Source organism: Myxocyprinus asiaticus, chromosome 38 (genome assembly GCF_019703515.2).
Source record: "Myxocyprinus asiaticus isolate MX2 ecotype Aquarium Trade chromosome 38, UBuf_Myxa_2, whole genome shotgun sequence".
NCBI classification, from domain to species: domain Eukaryota; kingdom Metazoa; phylum Chordata; class Actinopteri; order Cypriniformes; family Catostomidae; genus Myxocyprinus; species Myxocyprinus asiaticus.
Window position 1 is genome coordinate 25626389 of NC_059381.1, and position 24251 is coordinate 25650639.

At 37.7% G+C, this 24251-nt stretch overlaps 1 protein-coding gene across 2 annotated transcripts; it reads right to left on the reverse strand.

Moving 5' to 3' along the window:
• Window positions 1-451: 451 nt before the first annotated feature.
• cnot6a (CCR4-NOT transcription complex, subunit 6a) lies at window positions 452-23825 on the reverse strand. 2 transcript variants are annotated; one of them, XM_051678425.1, is made up of 12 exons: window positions 23645-23825; window positions 22004-22117; window positions 17503-17689; window positions 16883-16968; window positions 16214-16315; window positions 15911-15979; window positions 13058-13215; window positions 11365-11519; window positions 11071-11225; window positions 7176-7409; window positions 6886-7088; window positions 452-4334 (listed from the first exon to the last, which is right to left on the reverse strand). In XM_051678425.1, exons 2-12 carry the CDS (start codon window positions 22113-22115, stop codon window positions 4122-4124), a joined length of 1674 nt encoding a protein of 557 aa, XP_051534385.1. In that variant the 5' UTR covers window positions 22116-22117; window positions 23645-23825; the 3' UTR covers window positions 452-4121. The 2 variants fall into 2 exon arrangements, with proteins under 2 accessions (XP_051534385.1, XP_051534384.1); XM_051678424.1 differs by having other exon boundaries at window positions 22004-22125.
• Between the last annotated feature and the right edge of the window lie 426 nt (window positions 23826-24251).

Consider the following 24251-nt stretch of genomic DNA (forward strand, 5'->3'; position numbering starts at 1 on the left):
GGGAAGTTATTTACACAAAAGGACATTTTGAAACTAGAAATGACTTAATTTATAGCTCAGTAAATTAATTCTTAAAACATTTTATCTGCTGATATGCACATTGATGGAAAATACGTCAATACAAGGGAATTTTTGAACTGTGATCTCTTGTAATTAAATCTTTAAAAGTCTTGGAAATTTCTCAAGTGAATATAATTTGTTCTCGTTATGCACAGCTCTAAAATATTCCATCAGCAAGAAATTATTCTTTGGGAGTGCCATCACTATAAAACCATTTTAAAACATCCTAAAACAACCAGTAATCAAAAACAACAGGAAAAGTTATGGAAATTCATTGGTCAGAAGTTGTGCGAATCCTGACTTAGAAAGCGGCATCACACCAATTTTTTTTTTTTTATTATTGGCCGTTCTCGACAACACAATTATCATAATAAAAACAAAATACAAAGGCTGAAACAGATATAGAATTTATTTAACCATGAGTAGGAAAAAATACATAGGTGTAAAGGAAACAAGCAGACCCTGTTATAAACACATCACTACTCAGAGAACTGGAGAAACAGTGAAATCCAAAGTGCCTTGTTTACCATTAGGCTTTTATCCCCCAACGCTTTTATATTTAATTAAAAACAGCTGCCATTATTTGATTTTTTTTTATATCTATATTCTTTTCTAATATATATATATATATATATATATATATATATATATATATATATATATATGCAACATTCTTTTTAAAACATTGTGCAAGTGTTATGCTGGTATTCCTTAAATGGTAAACAGGTTTGGTCCAGTGCATCATATAGTGAGTGTCATTACCTAAATACTTAATGACTCTCAGCTGATTCAACCACAATCCTGAACATTGAACTACTACCCCTACTGACAGAGAAAAGTTGCCTATGAAACAGAAAAAGGAAATGAAAGAACATTCTCTAATGGTAAACACCAGAAATATCTGCCCAGTCATTTTGAAATGGGGAAAAAACAAAACAACAGTAGTGAAAGTCATTATTGCCAAGTTGAGTACATTGACATGATTAGCATTATGCTATTTTTGCTTGTCGTGCACAAGACACCACCTGACAGCATTGTCTTTGACCCAAAGGAAATTAAAAAGATCCCTAAACAATATGGCAATGGCAACAATATATAAACATGCACAATTTATTTATTAAAAGTGACTGGCTTTCAGAGAGCAATGAGTCAAAGACAGAGAGAGTGCACAAACAAGAACACTAATATGAACGACTCTCTCCAACCCAAAACCTTACTTTCTTCTGGAGACAAGAAAACACCTAAGAAAGTAGGAAAAACAGGATAAGGAATTGTCCGCTATGCATCCCACAAACCAAACACATTTGTAAGCAACTAAACTGGCTCTCCAACCAGGTGAAATGCCACAAAGCTTAGGGTCAAAGTTGAAGAAAATCTTGTTTGGTGACAAATGACAGCTCTTTATTTCTCTTTGATGTATTTTTTTTTTTCTTAAAAGTATCTTGAAGTGAAGGTTAGCAACAATATAAATCTATAATTCAGTGTGCCAACATCATTACAAAAAATTTGGTTTTGAGTATTACAAAATAAAAATGACCAAAAATAAACAAACCAAAAACAATTAGATAATCATAACACACATCAACACAAATCATGTCAGAGATAGGAAACATGATACATTATTTATTCACACTTTACAAAATCTTTTTACTACAACACCATCAATCCAATATAACCAGTTGCTTTCAATTAAAAACAACCAGAAGACAAAACAAAATTCATAGACTTAGATGTGAGGAATAAAAAGGAGAACATTAAGATGGTCCTCCCCAGTTCACCCATTTACTCTTGCTTGATAAAAGTAATTAAAATTGACCTTTGCCTCAAGGCAAAAGTAGGTTTTCATAAAAATAAAAAAAATAAAAAAAGCAATGAGTAGCTGCACCAGTTATCTACAAGAAGTGCTTGTCAATCCATTCAATTTTTAAAACATGACATATTCAACAGGGAGGGGGAAAACACATATTTGCTTTGCGAGCACGCATGTTGACAGCAGCTGCTATTGTAGATGAAATTAAAAATTAGACCTCTTGCGTTTACAAAGAGAACAAACAGACGAACTCGCCACCATGTTTGTTTCATTAGGTCAGAGCAGGCTTTACAGTAGTAAATTAAGCTTTACACCTGGCCTTGTGGCAGAATGCAACGGATGGCACAACACAAGATGAGATAACAGTGGTCGAGCAAAAGTGAAAGAGAGTGAGAACCAAACAAGTAGAGAAGTTAGGAAAATATACAGTTAAAGTGAATTGCCTGAGTCGAGAGGAAGTGGCAGTAAAGAGAGATAAACGGGAGGATTGAGGGATTGACCATGGCATGAATGGATTACACAAAATGGTAAAAATCAGGTTAAAGAAACAGGCCTAACAAGAGCAGATAGCAAAGCAACTAAAAGGGACAAAGATATTCACGTCTCGATTTTTTTGAGACCCAAAATTATCATGTTTGATAGCACACACACAAAACCAACGAACGGAAATGAGGATATTGGAGGACGGTGAACATGTAGAGAGACTGAGGCGTTTCAGGTGTTCACTGATAGCACTGGCGGTACGCTTTTTAAAAAAAAAAAAAAAAAAAAAAAAAAAAAAAAAAAAAAGAATCAGTGAGGCGCAATGTTACGTGTTCTTGAACATCAATGCAAGTAACAGGACCACATCACCAGATATCTGCCTCAGTGGAACAATATATATAAAAAAAAAAGAAATAAAAAAAAACAAAAAAGAAGGATATAAGAAAAATATAAACTGGTACATTGGGGAAAACCTTGACAAGTGCAATTTTACACAGCAGAAACCTGAAAAAAAAAAAAAAGATCTTAAACACGCTGGTCTTTTGAATGTTCATCAGGATGATCATCTAAAACGGATAAAAATTTTGCTTTCATTTACAATACAATCATTTTCATTCAAATCTAAACTGTGTACTTACAAAAAGAAACAAATGCAGTAGATAAGGACTTATGTTGCTTGTATACAATCATGTAGAGAGGAAAAAAAAAAAAAAAGAACAAAAACAAAATAAGCATCTAACTAGTCTTCATTGGGTGAGAAATCTACTGGCCACATTGAGGGGTTAATTGATCCATTTATGAGTTGGATGTGCTTGTCTTCGCCTGTGCTTGCATATTCCACCCTTACTTCTGTGTCTTAACATGATCTTCTAGCAAACTCAACAGGTTTGGGAACAGCACTCCAGGTACAAAAGCTACAGTCACTGCCACAAACACATCTGCCCATTCCAGGTTATTTCTCTTTACTTCTCTCTGCTGTACACACCAGATGTGTGGGCACCACAGCTCAGTGAGGGCACTATGGTACATGAAGCTTGACAACTTCATAAGTGGGCCATTTATTGGCTAACTGAAATGTTGCTTTCTTAAAATAATTAATACAAATAAAACTATCAATTGCACATGGTACGACTGGCATCCTATGGAGACATCCGTTGAGATAGTCCTGGTCCAATGTGTGTGTTCAGCTAGAGGGTGAGGCATAACGCCTGTAGAGAGGCCACAGCATCACTGAGTGCAAGTATGAGAGTTTGACCTGCTCTCTTTATACATTAAAAGCCCTTATATTAAGGGACTTGAGCCGAGCTGGTGAAATACTTTTTTTTTCCAAATGCAGCTGCTCACTCCTAACTGGTCTCATAAATAGCATGAACCAAAGGATTAATTTCATGATAACTTGCTTGATCTGGACTCCCTGCATGTATTTCAAAGATATTGCCATATATTTATAAAAAAGCTTTGACTTTGTCTCAAGGTAAAACTCACATGATCACTCAGGGCCCTTGGGTGCATTATACAGTTTGAAAATGAACAATTTCAACCAAAAAACGGAAGGGGAAAACCAAAAGGAAACAAAACAAAATTTAGGATGTAGTATAGATAAAACTGACATTGATGTCTGCTTCGGTTAAAATCCATGGGAATAAAAGTTTGCCATACCCCTTCTCTTAATGGATTCAGATTTATACATAACAGCTCCTGCCTCGTTCTCTCTCATGCCAAAGCAAAACGAGGCACGGGCTGGAGCTCCACCTGCTGGCTCTGAGAACTACCTGCGAACAGGCAGATGGATGCCGTTGACAGCAGGTGGGTAGGGCAGGAGTAGCTCCATTTGTGCAAACAGGGAAAAGTGATCAGATGGGATGTGGGGATGGGGGCAGCCAGAGATATTGTTCTCATGGAGCCAGTGGTGGTCCAGTGGACCCAGTACGCCCAGCACGTTGAGCAAAGGTTGAGAGTAGAAGATGTAGTCAATGATGCCCTATAAAAGGAAAAACAATATTACAATTGTGCCATCAATGGTTTAAGACTTCAAGATGGAGGCATTCTGACTAGGGCTGGGTGATGTATGGAATATTTAGAATATGTGGTGATTTTGCTGAAGATAAGGCAATACGCAACATCCCGAGTATCAGTGATCTTATTCACTTTTGATCTGGCCAGTTGTAGGAGTGCAATGTCGATTTTAATGGCATCTCCGTTTCAGTCCTTAGCAGCAACATTTTTTATAATTCTGAGTGGCAGAAATAATTCAGCTTTCCAAACCATCCGTTTTCAAGAATCTGCCTTAAAACATTAAGCAACGATTCGTTACTTATACAGCCTTCATGTGCCACCAGAATTTTCTTTCTGCAGTGTAATCTCGTCAAAGAAATCACTGACAAAAGCGTTAGTTGACGAAGGGCTTTCTGATTTAGTTGATAACGAAGAGACGAAAAAGACGCATCATGATAATTAAAATATTTTATTAAAGCAAATGGTTGATGAAAATATGACGTGCAGAGCAAGATAGAAACATCAGAAAAAACATGTAGAGAAACATCTATTTATAAAATATGGATTCATCTAATATTCAACAATCCAAAATGTTGGGGATTTCTATCCTGCTTCAGCTGCATGAGTTGAACACATTGAACACAGGCAAAAGGAACCGCTTTAAACAAGTTAATTGTCTCACTAAAAAGCATCCTATTTATACATGAGATTAATCACTATACCCACAACATATCTGTAACATATCAGCGCAGACAATGAAGCAAGTGAACAGGTGAACAAGTTATGCACTAATCATAACATAACTATTTCAGAAGTTCAGGTTTTCATAGCAAAAAGCATGTGTTTATTTGTATGTGGCTTATCATTTACATGTTTGAAACATTAAAAAAAAAATGTTTATACATTTTTTCAAAAAAAACAAATTCAAATTTTATTAAAGTTTGGCCTGTTACAGCTCGACACACATTTGTAATTTTGCCATAAAATAACTATAGATGTTTTTTTCGTTGACTAAAATGACATGCCGTTTTTGTCAGAGTAAAACTGAATAAAATTAAAAATAATAGGGCTGGGTATTGATACAGATTTCCCGATTCGATTTCACAAGCTCTTGATTTGATATCAAATCATACTGGAATATTTCAGTTATAATGTCCCTTGTGCTTACATATGAAATTCACTCCCAGCTAATGCTGTTAATTATACAGGGGACCTTCTAACTAGGTACATTAAGAATATATTAATTTGACTAATTATACTTTAAGTTTTTTTTAATGTCACATTTTGACTTTTTAAAAATGAACAAATCCATGTATTCAATCAATAAATATTATTTTATTTCATATTATTTTGTTACATTTGTTTAATTGCTTAATTTAACCTATATGCACAAGTATTTACATCAGCATTTTTGTAAAGAGCATCTGTAGATGAGCGCATTTTAAAGAGAGAGGACTCAAATCACTTTCATCTGTGCCATCAGTACAATTTGTTTGATCAACAACTGACAGTAGAGAACAGATTAAAAGAAACATTATTCAATGACAAATGGGTCACGTGAATCTTGTCTTTGGACATGCACACATTACATGGAACAACTTTTACCCTCAACACGCAGTGAAAATCTTGCTGCTGAATTCTCCACCACTATACTACACAATTACTGGTGAGAGAAATGTAAACATTTACCAGCCAGTTACCAAATAAATACATTTTAGCTGCATAGTGCTAAATTTGTTTGCACATGAGTGATTTCCTCTCATTGAAGTGGAAGGATGCTCATAGAGTACAAGATCGATCTTGGGATTTGAGAATCGATTTCACAATCATTTAAATGAAGATCGCAATGTATCAGAAAATGTGCCCCCCCCCCCAAAAAAAACATGACGAAAAACTAATATATTTTAAACGGACATTTGTCAAAAGACTAAAATTATGACAAACCAAACGCTGTTCTTGGGGAATTCTTATTGATAGTAAAAGTTAGTCAGTTTGCTGACGATAAAGGATTTTGTCAAATATTTGCAGAGAAAAATAAAATATTACGATCTGCATCAAATGGTTACTGATATACGCAAATGTTTATGACTGAAACATCAAGCAATAAGGTAGCTGCATTTAGAAAAATAAGTAAAACCCATCATTCCCTAAAGAAACCGTATTCTCCTCTACCATATTGTAATTTTATGGCACCTCCAAACTTGGAAATTTAGGTATCAAAATGATCGGAGTATCCCAGCCGTAATTATGAATTGAGAGGGCATTCACGGACAACTTCCAAGTAGGAAACTCATTGGATAATTCCGTTAGTAAGTGAAGGCAGCATTTAAAGTCCTCGCATGGAATTTTATGCTATTTGTTAAAAAAGGTAAAATCTATTTACTTTTTACATTAAAAACATTTTGAAACTACTTGATAACATTAGCAGTTTGGTCTTAATCATGTATTCCCCTGAATGCGAGTAGGGAACATCCCGTTGTGTCACTGAGTATATGCACAGAAGGCTGAAAAATACATAGTATGAGAGACCATCTAACCTTAAATTCAAAGGTGTAGTTGGTGTAAGGCATCAGGCTGTTCTCATAAGCACTCTTCAGTTTGAATCCATGTGTGATCCGGGTGCTGGAGGTGCCGTTCTTGCCGTTGCAGTTGAAGTTGGTCAAGCTGTCAATATATCGCAGTTCTTTGAAGTCCTTGTGGGTGCTGTCCACACCACCTGTGCTTAGGTACTCCACCACACCTGTGCACGCATGAAAATCCCAATCAGGAATCAAGCAAAAAGGTAAAAACAAGGTATCTTTAAACTTTTTGGTACACACATACACACCCGAGTCAGGTAAAGAGTTGAGGTCAGCACACAGGACGAGAGGGATGGCATTGGTTTCTCCAGAGATAGAGGACAGCTTGAGACTGCGAGTGGCCTTGTCCACGATGTTCTTCACCTCAGAGAGGAACATCATGGTCTGTACTAGCTTCACATCTGAGTACTCAGGGTCCCAGTGCATATGAGCATTGGCCACCAGGAGGAGCTGTTTCTCCATCCCATGCAGTGGCTTCCAAGCTGTGGAGCAGAAAGAGCAAAACAATCACTTAGATAAGATAGCTCACAACAGGACAGCTAAAAGACTTGAGGGACTCCTCCTAGTGGCAAACCAAACATGAAGTATGTGGGCCTAAAAAAAATAATCTATATGAAATCACAATACTACTCTGAACTACACACACAGTTGAAGTCAGAAGTTTACATATGCTTAAGATTTAAGTCATTAAAACTCATTTTTTAACCAATCCACATATTAGCAAAATATAGTTTTGGCAAGTTGTTTAGGACATCTACTTTGTGCATGACATGAGTAATTTTTCCAACAATTGTTTACTGACAGATAGTTTCACTTTTAATTGACTATATCACAATTCCAGTGGGTCAGAAGTTTGCATGTACTTAGTGAACTGTTCCTTTAAGCAGCTTAGAAAATCCCAGAAAATTATGTCAAGCCTTTAGGCAATTAGCTTCTGATAAGCTAATTGGAATAAATTGGAGGTGTATCTGTGGATTTATTTTAAGGCCTACCTTCAAACTCAGTGCCTCTTTGCTTGACATCATGGGAAAAACAAAAGAAATCAGCCAAAACCTCAGGAAAAAAAAATTTGAGGACCTCCACAAGTCTGGTTCATCCTTGGGAGCAATTTCCAAATGCCTGAAGGTTCCGCGTTCATCTGAACGGACAATAGTACGAAAGTATAAATGCCATGGGACCACGCAGCCACCATACCTCAGAGGAAGGAGACTCATTCTGTCTTCATTGGTGTGAAAAGTGCAAATCAATCCCAGAACTACAGCAAAGGACCTTGTGAAGATGATGGAGGAAACAGGTAGACAAGTATCTATATCCACAGCAAAACGAGTCCTATATCGATATAACCTGAAAGGCTGCTCAGCAAGGAAGAAGCCACTGACCCAAAACTGCCATAAAAAAGCCAGACTACAGTTTGCAAGTGCACATGGGGACAAAGATCTTACTTTTTGGAGAAATGTTCTCAGCTCTGATTAAACAAAATGACCATCGTTATGTTTGGAGGAAAAAGGTTCAGGCTTGCAAGCCAAAGAACACCAACCCAACCATGACGCATGGGGGTGGCAGCATCATTTTATGGGGGTGCTTTGCTGAAGGAGGGACTGGTGCACTTCACAAAATAGATGGCATCATGAGGAAGGAAAATTATGTGGATATATTGAAGAAACATCTCAAGACATCAGCCAGGAATTTAAAGCTCGGTCGCAAATGGGTATTCCAAATGGACAATGACCCCAAGCATACCTCCAATGTTGTGGCAAAATGGCTTATGAACAATGTCAAGATATTGAAGTGGCCATCACAAAGCCCTGACCTCAATCCACAGAACTGAAAGCGTGTACGAGCAAGGAGGCCTACAAACCTGACTCCGTTACACCAGTTCTGTCTGGAGGAATGGGCCAAAATTCCAGCAACTTGTGAGAAGCTTGTGGAAGGCTACCCAAAATGTTTACCCAAGTTAAACAATTTAAAGGCAATGCTACCAAATATTTATTTATTTTTATTGCCATATCAGCATCACTGGCTATTTTCATGGCAAGATCAAGGTAGTTTTAAAAGGTAATATACACAATATAGTATATAATACAGTAATATACACAATGAACATTATATAAGACCTTTCATTTCAAAATGATAAATGTAAAATTTTCCCTGGCGAGACATTTTTGAAAACATCCACAAAAAGAAAAAAAGAAACGTTGCCTAGAGGCATTAAAAGGACATTCCAGTAAAATGTGTTTTATAGACAGTGGTGTCTGACAAAAAACACATGTTGGTGGCACAGAAGGTCGACATTTCTGTATTATAAATTCTTTATTCTAATATTTTGAGATACTGGATTTTTGATTTCCATGAGCTGTAAGCCGTAATCATCAACATTAAAACAAAAGGCTTGCAATATTTCACTATGTGTAATGAATGTAGAATATATGAAAGTTCCACTTTTTGAATTAAATTATGGAAGAAAAAATAAAAATGAACTTTTCCACGATATTCTAATTTTTTGAGATGCACTTGTATACATATTCAGTACGGGTTTGAGATCTGATAGTGGGACTTGACAGTCTGTAATTCTCAGAGTGAGAGCTTTCTTACCAAACAGTCCCATGTGACCTGGAAAACAGCAGAACACAATATTAAAATATTTTTCACTACCAAATACTAACAAAGTGTATGTAAACTTCTGACCCACTGGGAATGTGATGAAAGAAATAAAAGTTGAAATAAATCTTTCTCTCTGCCATTATTCTGACATTTCACATTCTTAAAATTAAGTAGTGATCCTTACTGACCTAAGACAGGGAATGTTTTCTACGATTAAATGTCAGGAATTGTGAAAAACTGAGTTTAAATGTATTTGGCTAAGGTGTATGCAAACTTCTGACTGCATGGGAATTCAATTTTTTCTTTTCTAACATTAGTTCCTTGTTATCTTGTTGCTGTAACAGGGCTCCAGACTGCAACTAAACAACTGTGACAATTTAAAATCTAGTCGCCATTGGCGTCAATCGGGAACACTTTGTGCATTCATATGCAGTTTCGCAAGATATCATCTTGAGAGTTATGAAATCACATATTACAGCATGCACCCGTGTGTTTTCCACTGCTTTTCACCCTTTCTGTTGAGATGAACTTGCTGCATGCAACAACAAACAGCGCGAGCCATGATGTCCAATCGTGGGCAAATAACTCTTTTGAACTAGGTCTAATGAATCTGCCAAAAAAGATTCACAAAACACTTTTGAACTCGGTAGCGAGTTAGCAGTTTGAATTGGAGTTACTGTCTCAGGAAATCATAACTGTAAATTAACCGTCGGTGAGTCCCCTTCTGAAGTCATTTGGTTATTTCTCTCTTAGTTTATACCAGACATTTATGACATGCCAACACTGATGATCTACTGTTCATTAATTTTTGTTTTTTTGAAAAAGTTCATTTTGTGTGTATAATATAATACATTATAAATTATTGTCCCTGGTGTATTTTGGGCTTGCCTCATTTATAATTAAATTCCTGCATTATGCACCAAATCGTATTTGTTTTGGGTTATTGAGATTATGGTTGCACAGTAAACTGCACTCTGGACTCTTATAGCCTCCATGTCTTGGCCATCCCATCACAGTAAGGAAAGACTAACATCTTTTAGCACATTTTATATTGATTTTAGTGCAGTCAAAATGAACGGGTTAACGCATGCAATTCATTTAAAATGTTTAACGCATAAATTTCTCTTTAATGTGATTAACCCATTTACCAATTTGACAAAATTCTGACATTTTATTTAGCTCTGTGAGAGTTTTAACACTGGTTTGTGTAGGGCAGGATCTTTGCGATGTGTCTGGGCTCATTACACTGACACACATACCACAAACACACACAGCAATTCTGTGCAAGTGATCAAGTGATGGGGAAAGGACCTTTTAATGTTATTTGTTGAACAAAAACCTGAATGTGACAGAAATAAAGTACTTTATCACAGAAGCATGTTAAATCTTAATCACCAAAACAGCATTTTGAAAGTGTCATTACGTGGGCAGTGCCTTTTCATGTGGGTAACTATCCTTCACAAAATGCAATTAGTTTTAAGTCACCAATATAAATGTGAAAAAAAAAAAAAAGAAAAAAAAAAAGCCAGAAAAGAAACAGACCAGACTGCTCCATCATCTCTTTCCGTAGCTCTAGTAGTACGGCAACTCCGATGTTGTCCTTGGTCATCACCCTGTTCAACATGGCCTCCGAGCCCTCTGAGTTTGCCATTGCAAGCTGATTAAACTCCACTGTGTGTTTCTGCACCAGACTGAACCTGCTCAACACACAAACAGTGAGGTCCGAAAGGCTACCTGAAAATCCGGCATGCTGGCACAATTGTGGTGGTTTTTGCCATTCTGAAAGGATTCCTGCGGGTCTTATAGCAAGTAAATGTCGGCAGTTACTGTACTCACTTCTCTGTTTTGTAGAAGACCGCACAGCCGTCCACATGTTTGCGGTCAGACTCAGACATAGTCCTGGCTCGGGACTTAGGGCTGAAGAATCCTTCGTAACCATGTTCCTTCAGCTCCACCAGGAAGTAGTTGTAGTACTGCTCGGTCTCCACTTCCTGTTAAAAACATGACAAATAATAGCCTTTAAAGCAGAATTAAGTAGAGTTAATCCGGGTGCAAAAATGTGATATTTCCTTCATACGAAATCGAAGAACGAATAGGTGTGAATTAATTTAGAACAAAATCTGGCCAAAAAGTTGTTGTTTGAGTTTGTTCCAGTGGTTCGTAAAACTCCACCAGGGCTAACTTTTAAGGAAAACTTCTAAATGCTGCTAAACACCTTCTTACTGCCATTGGTCCACATCATCTGTAGGTGTGACCTGGAGCTCCACCTACTTTGTTCACATTGTGCAGTCAGTCAAGATCAGTCAACATGAACACACCGGCAAGCAAGAGTCATTAGTGAGCTGGTGCAAATTTACCTACATCTGTACGATCGCTCATGTAGAGACATTTTCCAAGACCATGTAATGCAATTTGTTTTATTTTATTGGTCTACAAAAGGAATAAAATCTACTCAAATACTCTCAAATGCCCATTCACTTATGTGGCATCACACATCTGCTCATAGCAAGCTATCTTATTCTTTTGTCTGTATCCGTTGTATTAACACTTTTATACACCCATCTTAGCAATAGTATCAGTGTCATAATTTACAATAGTGTAACAAGCACATATTATGGCCGCATATAGCACATTGTTAGCTCAATAGCTCCATGAATTTAGAAAGTAAACAAGACAATTTTTTTTTTTTTACTGCATATATATATTACTTTAAATCATCACATGACCTCATGTGAATTACACTCATAGAATGAGGCATAAATTCACTGGTTTTACGGAGTGTCCTCATATTTAAATGTACTTCTAAACACCTGCCACAGTGGTATGGCTGGTGTCTAAATGTTCGCAAACAGCATACCGTTGCTCTGTTTTTTTCAAACTTCTTCTTACCCCTAAATGAAGAACTTCTGGAGAAGTATATTGGGGCTTTTAGCTTGTCACGACTGAGTGTTGAGTCAACAGTTTGTGTCCTTTCAGACCAGGGGTGAAAATCACAAGTTATCACAACACAATCTTACATCAATTCTTTAACCAGCGATCCGATGTTTGCCGATAACTCAGTCTGCCTCAATGCGATTTCGATTCAGGGGCCTGCAATCGATATGAAATTATATTATGTGCCTATTTTACACAGCTTTATTTCTATTAACTCACAAATGCAACCAAATCTAATTTGACAGTTTGATTTAGCTCTCTGAAAATTGCAAATCCAGTCTCCACATTGGGACATTCACAACAAAATAACAGGCGAGGGGGTCTCTCACATTACCCATAGCAGCTCCCTTTTCAGGTGTCCTGACAAGTTTGTCGTATTTCCAGAGTATTTGAATTCGTACTGGCATTCTTTGCAAATGACATTGGTTTTGTCTGTCTGTCCATCTTTTCTTCTAAATCCTTAAGATCCTAAAATCCATTGTAAAGGCAATTAATTGGCTGTTGGCAAGCATGCCAAACTAGACTGTCCAAGACTGATGACTTTGCCCGACGACAACAGATATATATAATACTTCTGCAAGTGCGGCTGACAGACCTGTAAGCTGATGATGTCTGCACTGCAGCTGAGGATCTCCTGCATGATGGACTTCTTCCTGTATTCCCAGTTGAGGGCCCAAGAGGGACAGTAGCCATAGAGCTGACGTGTGGCATACTTGTCACACAGCACGTTGTAGCACATTACAGAGAACAGTGCTAAGGATTGAAGGGAGAAAAGTAGACAGATTTCAGTAAGGTTCTCTCTCCAAAATACTCAGGATGTAACCTAAAGGGCATATCAAAGGAGGTCTCGATATTTGTCTCAAGGCTGTGGTTGGAGGATATTTCTTTCAAAGAAAATTAATTTTTCTAAAGCAGGGCTCAACTTTCTGCCTCAGACAATGCAAGTAAACTTACACTGATCAGCTACAACATTATGACAGGTGAAGTGAATAACATTTATTATCTCGTTACAATTGCACCTGTCAAGGGGTTGGATATATTAGGCAGCAAGTGAACAGTCAGTTCTTGAATTTCATGTGTTGGAAGCAGGAAAAATGGATCTGAGTGACTTTGACAAGGGCCAAATTGTGATGGCTAGACGACTGGGTCAGAACATCTCCAAAACAGCAGGTATTGTGGGGTGTTCTGGGTATGCAGTGGTTAGTACCTATTAATGTGGTCCAATGAAGGACAACCGGTACCCCGGCAACAGGGTCATGGACGCCCAAGACTCATTGATGCATGTGGGGAGTGAAGGTTAGCCCATCTGGTCTGATCCCACAGAAGAGCTCAGTAGCACAAATTGCTGAAAAGCTTAATGCTGGCCATGATAGAAAGGTGTCAGAAAACACAGTGCATCGCAGCTTGCTGTGTATGGGGCTGCATAGCCGCAGACCGATCAGAGTGCCAATACTGACCCCTGTCCACTGCCGAAAGTGCCTACAATGGCATGCGAGTGTCAGAACTGGACCATGGAGCAATGGAAGAAGGTGGTTTGGTCTGATGAAATCACATTTTCTTTATGATACTGTGGACGGCCGGGTGTGTGTCGTTCACCTGGGGAAGAGACGGCATTAGGATGCACTATGGGAAGAAGGCAAGCCGGCGGAAGCAGTGTGATGCTCTGGGCAATGTTCTGCCAGGAAACCTTGGGTCCTGGCATTCATGTGGATGTTACTTGGACACGTACCACCTATCTAAAGATTGTTGCAGACCACGTACACCCCTTCATGGCAACGATAATCCCTGATGGCAGTGGCCTCTTTCAGCAGGATAATACGCCCTGCCACACTGCAAAAATTGATCAGGAATGGTTTGAGGAACATGACAGAGTTCAAGGTGTTGACTTGGCCTTCAAATTCCCCACCTTGCAACTTAAAGGACTTAAAGGATCTGCTGCTAACATCTTGGTGCCAGATACCACAGGACAACTTCATAGGTCTTGCGTAGTCCATGTCTCGACGGGTCAGAGCTGTTTTGGCGGCACAAGGGGGACCTACACATTATTAGGCAGGTGGTTTTAATGTTGTGGCTGATCGGCGTAAGGCAGGTAGGTTTTCTATTTTAACAATGAAACTATAAACTAAAAACACAAATGAGGATTCAATATTAGTGATGTCACGACTACATTGCCTGACTGCAGTCATCTGACTTCAGACGAGCACGAGTAAATACATTATATGATGTCAAAGCCTTATTTTCTCTTTTAAAGAGATGTTTGTCATGTCTTTCATCCATAATTACCATGAATGGGAAACAATCTTTTAAATATTAGAGTTGTTAGAAGGTTAAAAATACTTATTTTTATTTCTTTATTTAAATGTATCTTTCATAATAACACTTTAAATATCTACAAAGAAAATGCACAAGTGTCACTGATGCAGTGATGTTGTTGATTAATACAAGCTGTGTTTTAATGTGCGAGCTCAATCATGTCGCAGGTGATCTGAGTCATAAGTGTCCCAATGTTCAGTGGATGAACACCCTTGCCAATGCCCGAATTGGTGTTCACGATATACTGATTTACAACACAGGGAGCTGATTGAGATGCACCATCTGTTACTTTAGAGATGATACAATGGCAGAAAAAAGGAGAAAAAGTGATTGGATTACAGACTTGGTTAATGCCGAAAAATTGCAAAAATTATACTAAATTGCATATGTGGAAAGTAGCTGAATTTGCATAAAATCTTGGAGGGACTGGTTCATTGATCATGAACATGCACTGTTATGCCTTGACGTAACATTTGGTTTTCTGTTTAACAAGAAGTCTGCCGATTTAAATCACCAATGTAAAGTCACTTAACTGAAGAGGTTGTCAAACTTCAAGAATGATGTGTGATAGTCTTGGGGAAAATAAAATCAGTTAAATGGATTGAAAATTATGACATTTCTGTTTGCTATCATTTTTCAGCAAAAGTCTGTTTACGAATTCACAGCTATATAATTGCCAGCTACTACTGATTAAACCTAATAACAATTGTAAATTGGGTCATTTTTATAAATAAAACAACATTTAATTACTTATATTTCAAAATATTGAAATATTCTATATTGTGTGTATTGTATATTACTATTTGTATATTGTGTTACACAAATATTTATACATAATTATGTGTATATTAGATATGTAAATTGTGATGTGTAAATCTGTTTATTGTCATCACTGCTATGTTGCTCGGAACTGCACCCCAGACTTTCACCCACTATTGCACTTGTGTATATGGTTGACAATAAAAGTGATTTGATTTGAAAATGTTGCTAAAAATAAAATATTTTCTCTGGCGGGGCCATCACAAAATCCTTATGGTTGAGCCCTGTACAGTGCATCACAACTGCAAAGGAAAAGTACATTGAAAGAGTGACTGGTGTTTTGTTCAGTTTGTGTAACAATCTTAAAGTGTCACACCTGCTGGCCGTGTCCTTTCTGGCTCCTGCAGTGGTATCCACGAGCGAGGTGGTGGCTGTTCTATAGATACTATGGAAAGGGAGGCAAAAAAAAAAGAAAAATCAAACACTCAAGTGAATTAATCTTTCAATAGAGAGCAAGTGTCAATAGAAAGCAAGCAATTATCCCCACAGAAATTCAGAAAAATTGTTCAATCATACAAAACAATGTCATGACTCATCCAATTGCATGAATCGAACTGGTTCTAAAGAGCATGCATGAGAATAGAAGCCATTCAGGGCAGCTGTATGAGGCTCGACTCACCACGTTTTGTGCCTGCGAGATTGTCCAGCAGGTAGTTGAGGAGCCGACGTGTCCCATCAGGCTCTTGGTAGAGGTTTAAGATTTCTTGTGCAAGAGGGTTTCCTAGAAAACAGAGCCAAACATGAGGATTGAAAATGTCATGGCAGCAAGCATCAGAACAGTGTAATATCGCAGGGGACAACACTATTGCTCTTTTGTGAATCAGACCTTTCATCTAATTAGAATGCACTATGATGCATGCAATTTTAGTCTTAAAAGATTAAAGGTGCAATCAGTAAAATCACATTTACAATGAATGTTTTTAGAAGTTCTCACTAGGTGTCAGTGCAAGATGAACACATTTTACTGAGTGCACCTTTAAATGCATTTAGAATTTGAGCAGCTAAACAAATATACTGCATGATCGTCATGGTACGAACACCCCTCGTTCAAAAACTTCTACACATTCCCTGGCCCTTGCAATTGTATTTATAAAATATTTTTACTAATTTGATTTTGCTTTCAGCTACACTATTCTCAGCTCAGTTTAGGAAATTTTACCATGTTTAAATCTACTCCAGAAAAAATTCCCCCCAAAATTAGCATAGAAAATGTCATCTGATTACATCTCTGCCTGCACATAACAGAGCTGAAGTTGAAGTTGTATAGGTTTCAAAAAGGAAGTAGTACCTTTCAGACCCAATGTTTGTAACTGAAAGAGTTTTCCAAGCTCAAAAGGCAGAACTCGTAACTGGTTGTTATTTAAAAGCAGTTCCCTGTGAAACAGAAATAGACAAAATTTGCATGCCATAATGTGATGATCATACAGCAAAAAGCACAAAGGGTGAGAGCAAACAGTGTGTTTTCCACATTTAACAAGTATTACATGAAAGGCCAAATGGTACAGCAAAGCCAATTTGGTTCAGCCTCCATACTACACAAAACCTAATATGCAGCCTGGTGCATTGAGTGTTGGATGAAATTCCAACCACTTTCAAAGCTGCTTAATACTCAGAACATGATTTATAACCATACAGAGCAGCAGTAATCACACTAGCAGAAGTGGTAACATATTTAAACTGTGACAAATTAAATTGATTCAGAGTAAAGCACTGTCACCCAAATATGCAACCGGCCCCTGGAGACAAACTTAAGACCTCTGAAGAAGGTGGATCTTAATTAGCAATGCTCAGAGGGGTTAAAAGTCTCTGCAAGCTAACACAATGGCCTTCCATCTACCTAACAACGATCTTTATGTCTTAAGTCATGCAATTTACATTGTGCAAATGAAGAGTGCATTAGCTGCTCACCTGAGAGATACCATGTTGCCTAGTTCGGCAGGCAGGCTCCTGATCTTATTGGAGGAGAGGTCCAGGTACACCAAGTTGTGTAGTTTGGCAATGTCGGGTGGGATTCGTGAGAGAGAGTTATCACTGATATGAAGAGCAGTGAGGTGGGTGAGGGACCATAATGCTGTACTCAAACTCCTCACTTTACCTGCAAAGTGACATAAAATTACAATAATGGAGTTCTATTTATATGTTTTATCATTTAGATCTAAATTATAGATTTAAACTTATTTATATACCTTAAGTGCTTCTAGTACTTAGTATCTGTCTTTTATTTACATCAACATGAAATGCCATTAACAAACCCATTTTAGTTCCAAAATATGACATATGTCATCTTTTTATATTTACGTACAGCTGAAGTCAGAAGTTAACATACAATTAGACTGAAATCATTCAAACTCATTTAACCACTCCACAGATTTAATATTAGCAAACTATAGTTTTGGCAAGTCGTTTAGGACCTCTACATTGTGCATGACATGAGTAATTTATCCAACAATTGTTTACAGACAGATTGTTTCACTTTTAATTGACAATTCACAATTCCAGTAGGTCAGAAGTTTACATACACTTAAGTTAACAGTGCCTTTAAGCAGCTTATAAAATTCCAGAAAATGATGTCAAGCCTTTAGGCAGTTAGCTTCTGATAGGCTAATTGGCATCAATTGGAGGTGTACCTGTAGATGTATTTTAAGGCCTAACTTCAAACTCAGTGCCTCTTGACATTATGGGAAAATCAAAACAAAATCAGCCAAGACCTAAGAAAAAAAAAATTGTGGACCTCCAAAAGTCTAGTTCATCCTTAGGAACAATTTCCAAACACCTGAAGTTACCACGTTCATCTGCACAAACAATAGTACTCAAGAATAAACACCATGGGACCATGCAGCCATCATACCGCTCAGGAAAGAGACGCATTCAGTCTCCTAGAGATGAACGTAGTTTGGTGTGAAAAGTGCAAATCAATCCAAGAACAACGGCAAAGGACCTTGTGAAGATGCTGGAAGAAACAGGTAGACAAGTATCTATATCCACAGTAAAATGAGTCCTATATCGACATGACCTGAAAAGCTGCTCAGCAAGGAAGAAGCCACTGCTCCAAAACCGCCATTAAGCCAGACTACAGTTTGCAAGTGCACATGGGGCAAAAGATCATCCTTTTTGGAGAAATGTCCTCTGGTCTGATGAAACAAATTGAACTGTTTGGCCATAATGACCATCGTTATGTTGGAGGAAAAAGGGTGAGGCTTGCAAACCGAAGAGCACCATCCCAACCATGAAGCATGGGTGTGGCAGCAAAGCACCCCCACAACATGATGCTGCAGGAGGGACTGGTGCACTTCACAAAATAGATGGCATCATGAAGGAAAATTATATGGATATTGAAGCAACATCTCAAGACATCAGCCAGGAAGTTAAAGCTTGGTCGAAAATGGGTCTTCCAAATGGACAATGACCCCAAGCATACCTCCAAAGTTGTGGCAAAATGGCTTAAGGACAACAAAGTCAAGGTACTGGAGTGGCCATCACAAAGCCCTGACCTCAATCTGATAGAAAATTAGTGGGCAGAACTGAAAAAGTGTGTGCCTACAAACCTGAATCAGTTACACCAGTTCTGTCTGAAGGAATGGGCCACAATTCCAGCAACTTATTGTGAGAAGCTTGTGGAAGGCTACCCGAAACGCTTGAACCAAGTTAAACAATTTAAAGGCAATGCTACCAAATACTAACAAAGTGTATGTAAACTTTTGACCAACTGGGAATGTGATGAAAGAAATAAAAGCTGAAATAAATAATTCTCTCTACGATTATTCTGACATTTCACATTCTTAGTGATCCTAACTGACCTAAGATAGGGAATGTTTTCTATGATTAAATGTCAGGAATTGTGAAAAACTAAGTTTAAATGTATTTGGCTAAGGTGTAAGTAAACTTCTGACTTCAACTGTATATTTCATGAATGTTGAAAATTATGGAGGACTAGTCGCTTCCTTAAATACCACTGCATCCATATTTGAGGGAGTTTTTTGACTAGGATGTGGAGACTTATGGTCATTTTAATCTCTGAGAGCATCTTGATGTGGATACATGTGGATACAGTGGTAGTGCTTTGTTTTTGTTTTTTAAATTGCTAGTATTGCTGTAACCATTACATTAACACATTAAACTTGTGTTAACAATTGGTAAGATTTTAGAGAGACTGCATTACCTACAACAGTAGCCTAAAACAATGCCTAAATAGCCATTTGGCTGTTGGTTACCATTCATTTCCAGGCTAGGTAACAGCAGCCAATAAGGCTTGATTGTTTCAAAGGCTGAGCAAGTTATTACATATTTTTAAGGAATACTCCTGGTTCAATACAAGGTCAATCGACATAACTTGTGGCATAATGTTGATTACCACAAGTTGACTCGTCCATCCTTTTCTTTAAAAAAAAAAAAAAGCAAAAATGGAGGTTACAGTGAGGCACTTACAATGGAAGTGAATGGGGCCAATTTTTGGAGGGTTTAAAAAGGTAGAAATGTGAAGCTTAAAATGTTATTAAAGCACTTACATTAATTCTTCTGTTAAAACTCATGTATTATTTGAGCTGTGAAGTTGTTTATCAATTTTTTTTACAGTCGTTTTTAGTGTTTGTTGCCATGACGATAAGTTGTAAAATTGGCTATAACTGTACACAGAAAAGGTTAGTAATAGGGATGTGCGAGACTAGTCGACTAAACGGTTCGGATGCTGCTAGTCTACACTGGAATTACTAGTCGGTTAATATTTCCCCCCATTAAACTGATCATAATTTTTACACATTTACATTTGGCTTTATATTTTTACAGAGGCTGCACTTAAATTACTGTCATATTAATGTTACATATTTTAAATAGAATTAATAATACAAATGTTATTAAAAAAAATAAAAATAAAAAGAGGATATCTGGAGCAGATACAGTTTAATTTCACCTCAGGCTGTGCATGCTTCTTCCCTCTCTCGCGCGGCACAAGCAGGAAAATGTCCTCTCACTAGACAAGCAAACTCAGCAAAGTAGTTATGAAATCACTTCAACGCAGGAATCGGCTTTTCAAATGTTTGAAAGTCCCTAAGGATGTTTTCACATTTGAGTCTTCTTTAAATCTGTGCATGCTTGGATGTTATTTTTCCGCTGTTCAGGCTTTTTCAAGCGCAGGACAGACGCCTCAGGCGAGTCAAATCCCGTCTTTCACCAGACCATGTCGACGGGTTAATTTTACTCATCAAAAAAATTATGCTTTTGAGTAAGCAGCCTAGAAAATAACTGTTTTAGGCTAGGTATGCCATTTTTTAATCTGCTGATTAAGAAGGCTATTTTCAACAAGGTGCCGACTGCTGAATGGGTTAAACTATATTTTATTCTGTGTGCACGTCATGTTTAGAATACATTAGGTTTATTGTAGGCTACATCACAGGCCTATTTTTTTCAATCCTATAGCTATTTTTATTTTATTTTTCCATCGTAACTGTTATTGGTTGACGTTCTTTACCGAACAGCTGTCATATTAGATCAACGGTTAATGCATGACTGCACGTCCTGAAATACGCGCAATTTTTCAGAGCATTTTTTTTCTCTTTCATAGATTTGGCTTAGTCTACCTGTTAATTATTTTCAACAATGTCCTGACTGTTTTACTATGTTAAGTAACTTTTACTTTGTGATTTCCATTTAGAACAGGCTTTTAATGGTTGTTCCATTGATCCTGCACTATTCATTCAATTGTTTTCAATAAATAAACCTGTATTCGCTAAAGGTGAATGAGTGTCACGTTCTATATTTAATGTACAATGATCATAATTCAAGGAGAGCTCATCGCAGATAAATGCCCCTTTTCAGTGGAATTTAGCATCGGATTTGGAATAGATTAAGTATTTTAAATGGGTCGCATAAAAACTTTTTTTTACTGTTTTCTGTAGGTTGGTTTCTCTTTAGACTAGTCGGTTACAAAACTTCCATTTAAATGACAGTCAAATTAGTCGTAGCACACATCCCTAGTTAGTAAGTGAATATCACACTAAAATCATGTTAACACTCACATTGTTACATCTTGTGTATATATATTATTAAAACTATTAGTATTTTTATGTTTATGGATTGGCCCCCTTCACTTCCATTGTAAGTGCCTCACTTGAACCCAGATTTTTTGCTTTTTTTTTTTTTTTTTTTTTTTTTAAAAGGAGTCGACGAAATACATTTTTGTAGTAATCAATATTAAATCAGAAATGTTGTCGACTGAGCTTAACTTGTATTGAACACAGAAAATTCCTTTAAGGAAAGATGACAAACATTTTTCTTTGGAATAACATGCACGGATTAATTGTGGAATAAGATTAATGCAAAATTAGACCAGAAGTGACTTTTTAAAAGAGGGTCAACTTTGATTTTATGCCGACTTTACCAAAACAAGAAACACCCTTTGAGAACCCCAACATACCAACAATCTCCAGCTCAGCCCAATAGGACTTCTTTCCATTGGCTGCCTCCTCACTGGACATTATAGTGTACATCCGCCTCGGGTCAGGTGGATCATATTTTTCCTTGGGCATCCCTGTAATACTGAAACACATCAATGATCACTTTCACTACTAAACACTATTACTGTAAATTAATGCCACTTGATATGCCCTTTCTATAAATAAAACTGCTTAGGGTCTTGACGGGACTTCAAAGTTCTGAGTAATTAGTAAAAATATAAGCTAAACAGAATTGAGAGACAAGGTGCGAGGCCTAATAATAAGCCAATGGAAGCAGACACATGTGCATGGGAGCAGGAATGGGGATCAGTGCAGAGTGAAATTCCAGGATCAATAGCTGAGGGAACTTTTCCATTATGCCCATGACAAGTGTACACTCGCGAGCTGCTCAACAGCACTACGTTTCACAGATTAGCATAAAACAACTCCGCGCACAAAAGACGAACTACAAGTAAGATTTCGAAACTGTAACTACAATATGTTAGCACTCGAAAACACGGCACGGTATAAGACGAAAACGTTGAGCTAAGTTTGAGAAAGCGACTAGTACTAATCTTTCACATAGCGGCGTGGCTCTTGACGTGCCTTTTTACTAGCGCGTGCAGCTGGCAACAATTTAGGAAACACGCGACTCTCCTGAAACAAACTTGAAAGTTTAATGTAATGTCTGTAAAGACTACAATTTAGTCTGTTACGGTAAAATAAAAAGTTGGCTCTTTAAAATTGGTATCACCTAAAGCGCTTGCCAAATCGACTGGCATTCATATTACAGTTCCAAGAAACAAAAGGTGCAGCTGAAATCCCTGCAGCCATCAGCTAAAACGTACAGTGCCACTATGTTTCCATTACACAAATGCAAGCAATTAATCGCCAACTAATCAACCAACAGGCCAGACGCGGGTCATTTCTGCTCTTTCGTAATCACAGTGCAATGCAACCCAAACAAAACCACCTCGTGTTTATTTCAGAGCCACGTTACAGCGCTTGGACTACTAGCTGTGTGATCCAGGTTCCTCGGAGTCTTACTGAGCAAATTACGCGCAAGTAGTTAGGGAATAATTTAGCTTTAGGTCGTTATATGTGTTTGCAGATCTGCTGTCTAACTACTGAAGTGAACTAGTTTGCTTATACTCCCTAAAATGTGAGATAACCGTTTACTGAAGGGAATCGCTAGTCTAAATGTTGAACATTTCACTCTACGGTTTCATTTGAGTGACACCAATCGCATGGAACCCCCAAAATCAAGCTATGGGGTTTTAAAAATAATTATTACATTATTATTAGCATATTTAGCTTCCCCACAGGCACAGCAGGCTGCTTACATAATAACAAAATAAATAGACCTCAGCATTCGAGACTGCGTGACTGATGCTTTCCATAATCTTTCAGTTTTTCGGCGTATGCACGCAAAACTACAGATAATAAAAACAATTATGACACAGTAATCTATAAATCATTTTTTGATCAAATAGCTAACTGGCTAGCACGCGATTATGCATTTACAAAACTAGACCGACGACGTAATCGTAAGGAAAACGCACTCACTCGTTTATATACCTTCAAACAGAGTGGAAAATGCCCCGAACACGTTTTCGTTTTACCTGTAAGATCATACCAGTTCACAAAGACGAGTGCGCGTTTCCTTTGTTTCTAATCCGCTGCTCTTCTTACTGATGGCAAACAATCATCATGGCGGCCGTGAGAGTTGCAGGCGCGATAAGAAGCGCGCTCTTCATTAGCTGGCCGTGAAACGAGCGCTCTGATTGGTACGCATGTCCTCTCGACGCCTCAACACTGACTGCGTCTCGTTTCGAAGGCTGCGTGCTAGGTAGGGCGCGTCCTTTGAAGGGTGCAGTATATTGAGCGTCCTCCTTTAAACGAGACGGCCTTCGTAGGACAAACGGAAACGGAATGTATCATGGTTGCTATGACAGCATGCCACGCTTTAACAAGCGTGAGCGCTTTGAGTGAGAAGGGAACAAAGTCCCTCTAGAAGGGAATGTATGAGGTACATTTTAGGAGAGTTATAAAGATGTAAAGAGAAAAGAAAATAGATTTTTACAGGGGTACTTTTAGTCTAATACTTTATTTTAATTATATATTAATGTTATATACTCTGCACCCATCTACTGAGGTACTTCAACTTGGAAATTAACATTCCTTGCGTTTGAACATCATATTTACGGGCAAAATGACTTCATTTTTTTT

Coding starts and splice junctions, on each gene's coding strand:
- cnot6a (XM_051678425.1), bottom strand. CDS start 22,115: ATGCCCAAGGAAAAATATGATCCACCTGACCCGAGGCGGATGTACACT. Junction 13,216..15,910: donor AGAAAGGACACGGCCAGCAG/GTGTGACACTTT, acceptor TTCAATCCTTAG/CACTGTTCTCTGTAATGTGC. Junction 11,226..11,364: donor GTCTTCTACAAAACAGAGAA/GTGAGTACAGTA, acceptor TGTGTTGAGCAG/GTTCAGTCTGGTGCAGAAAC.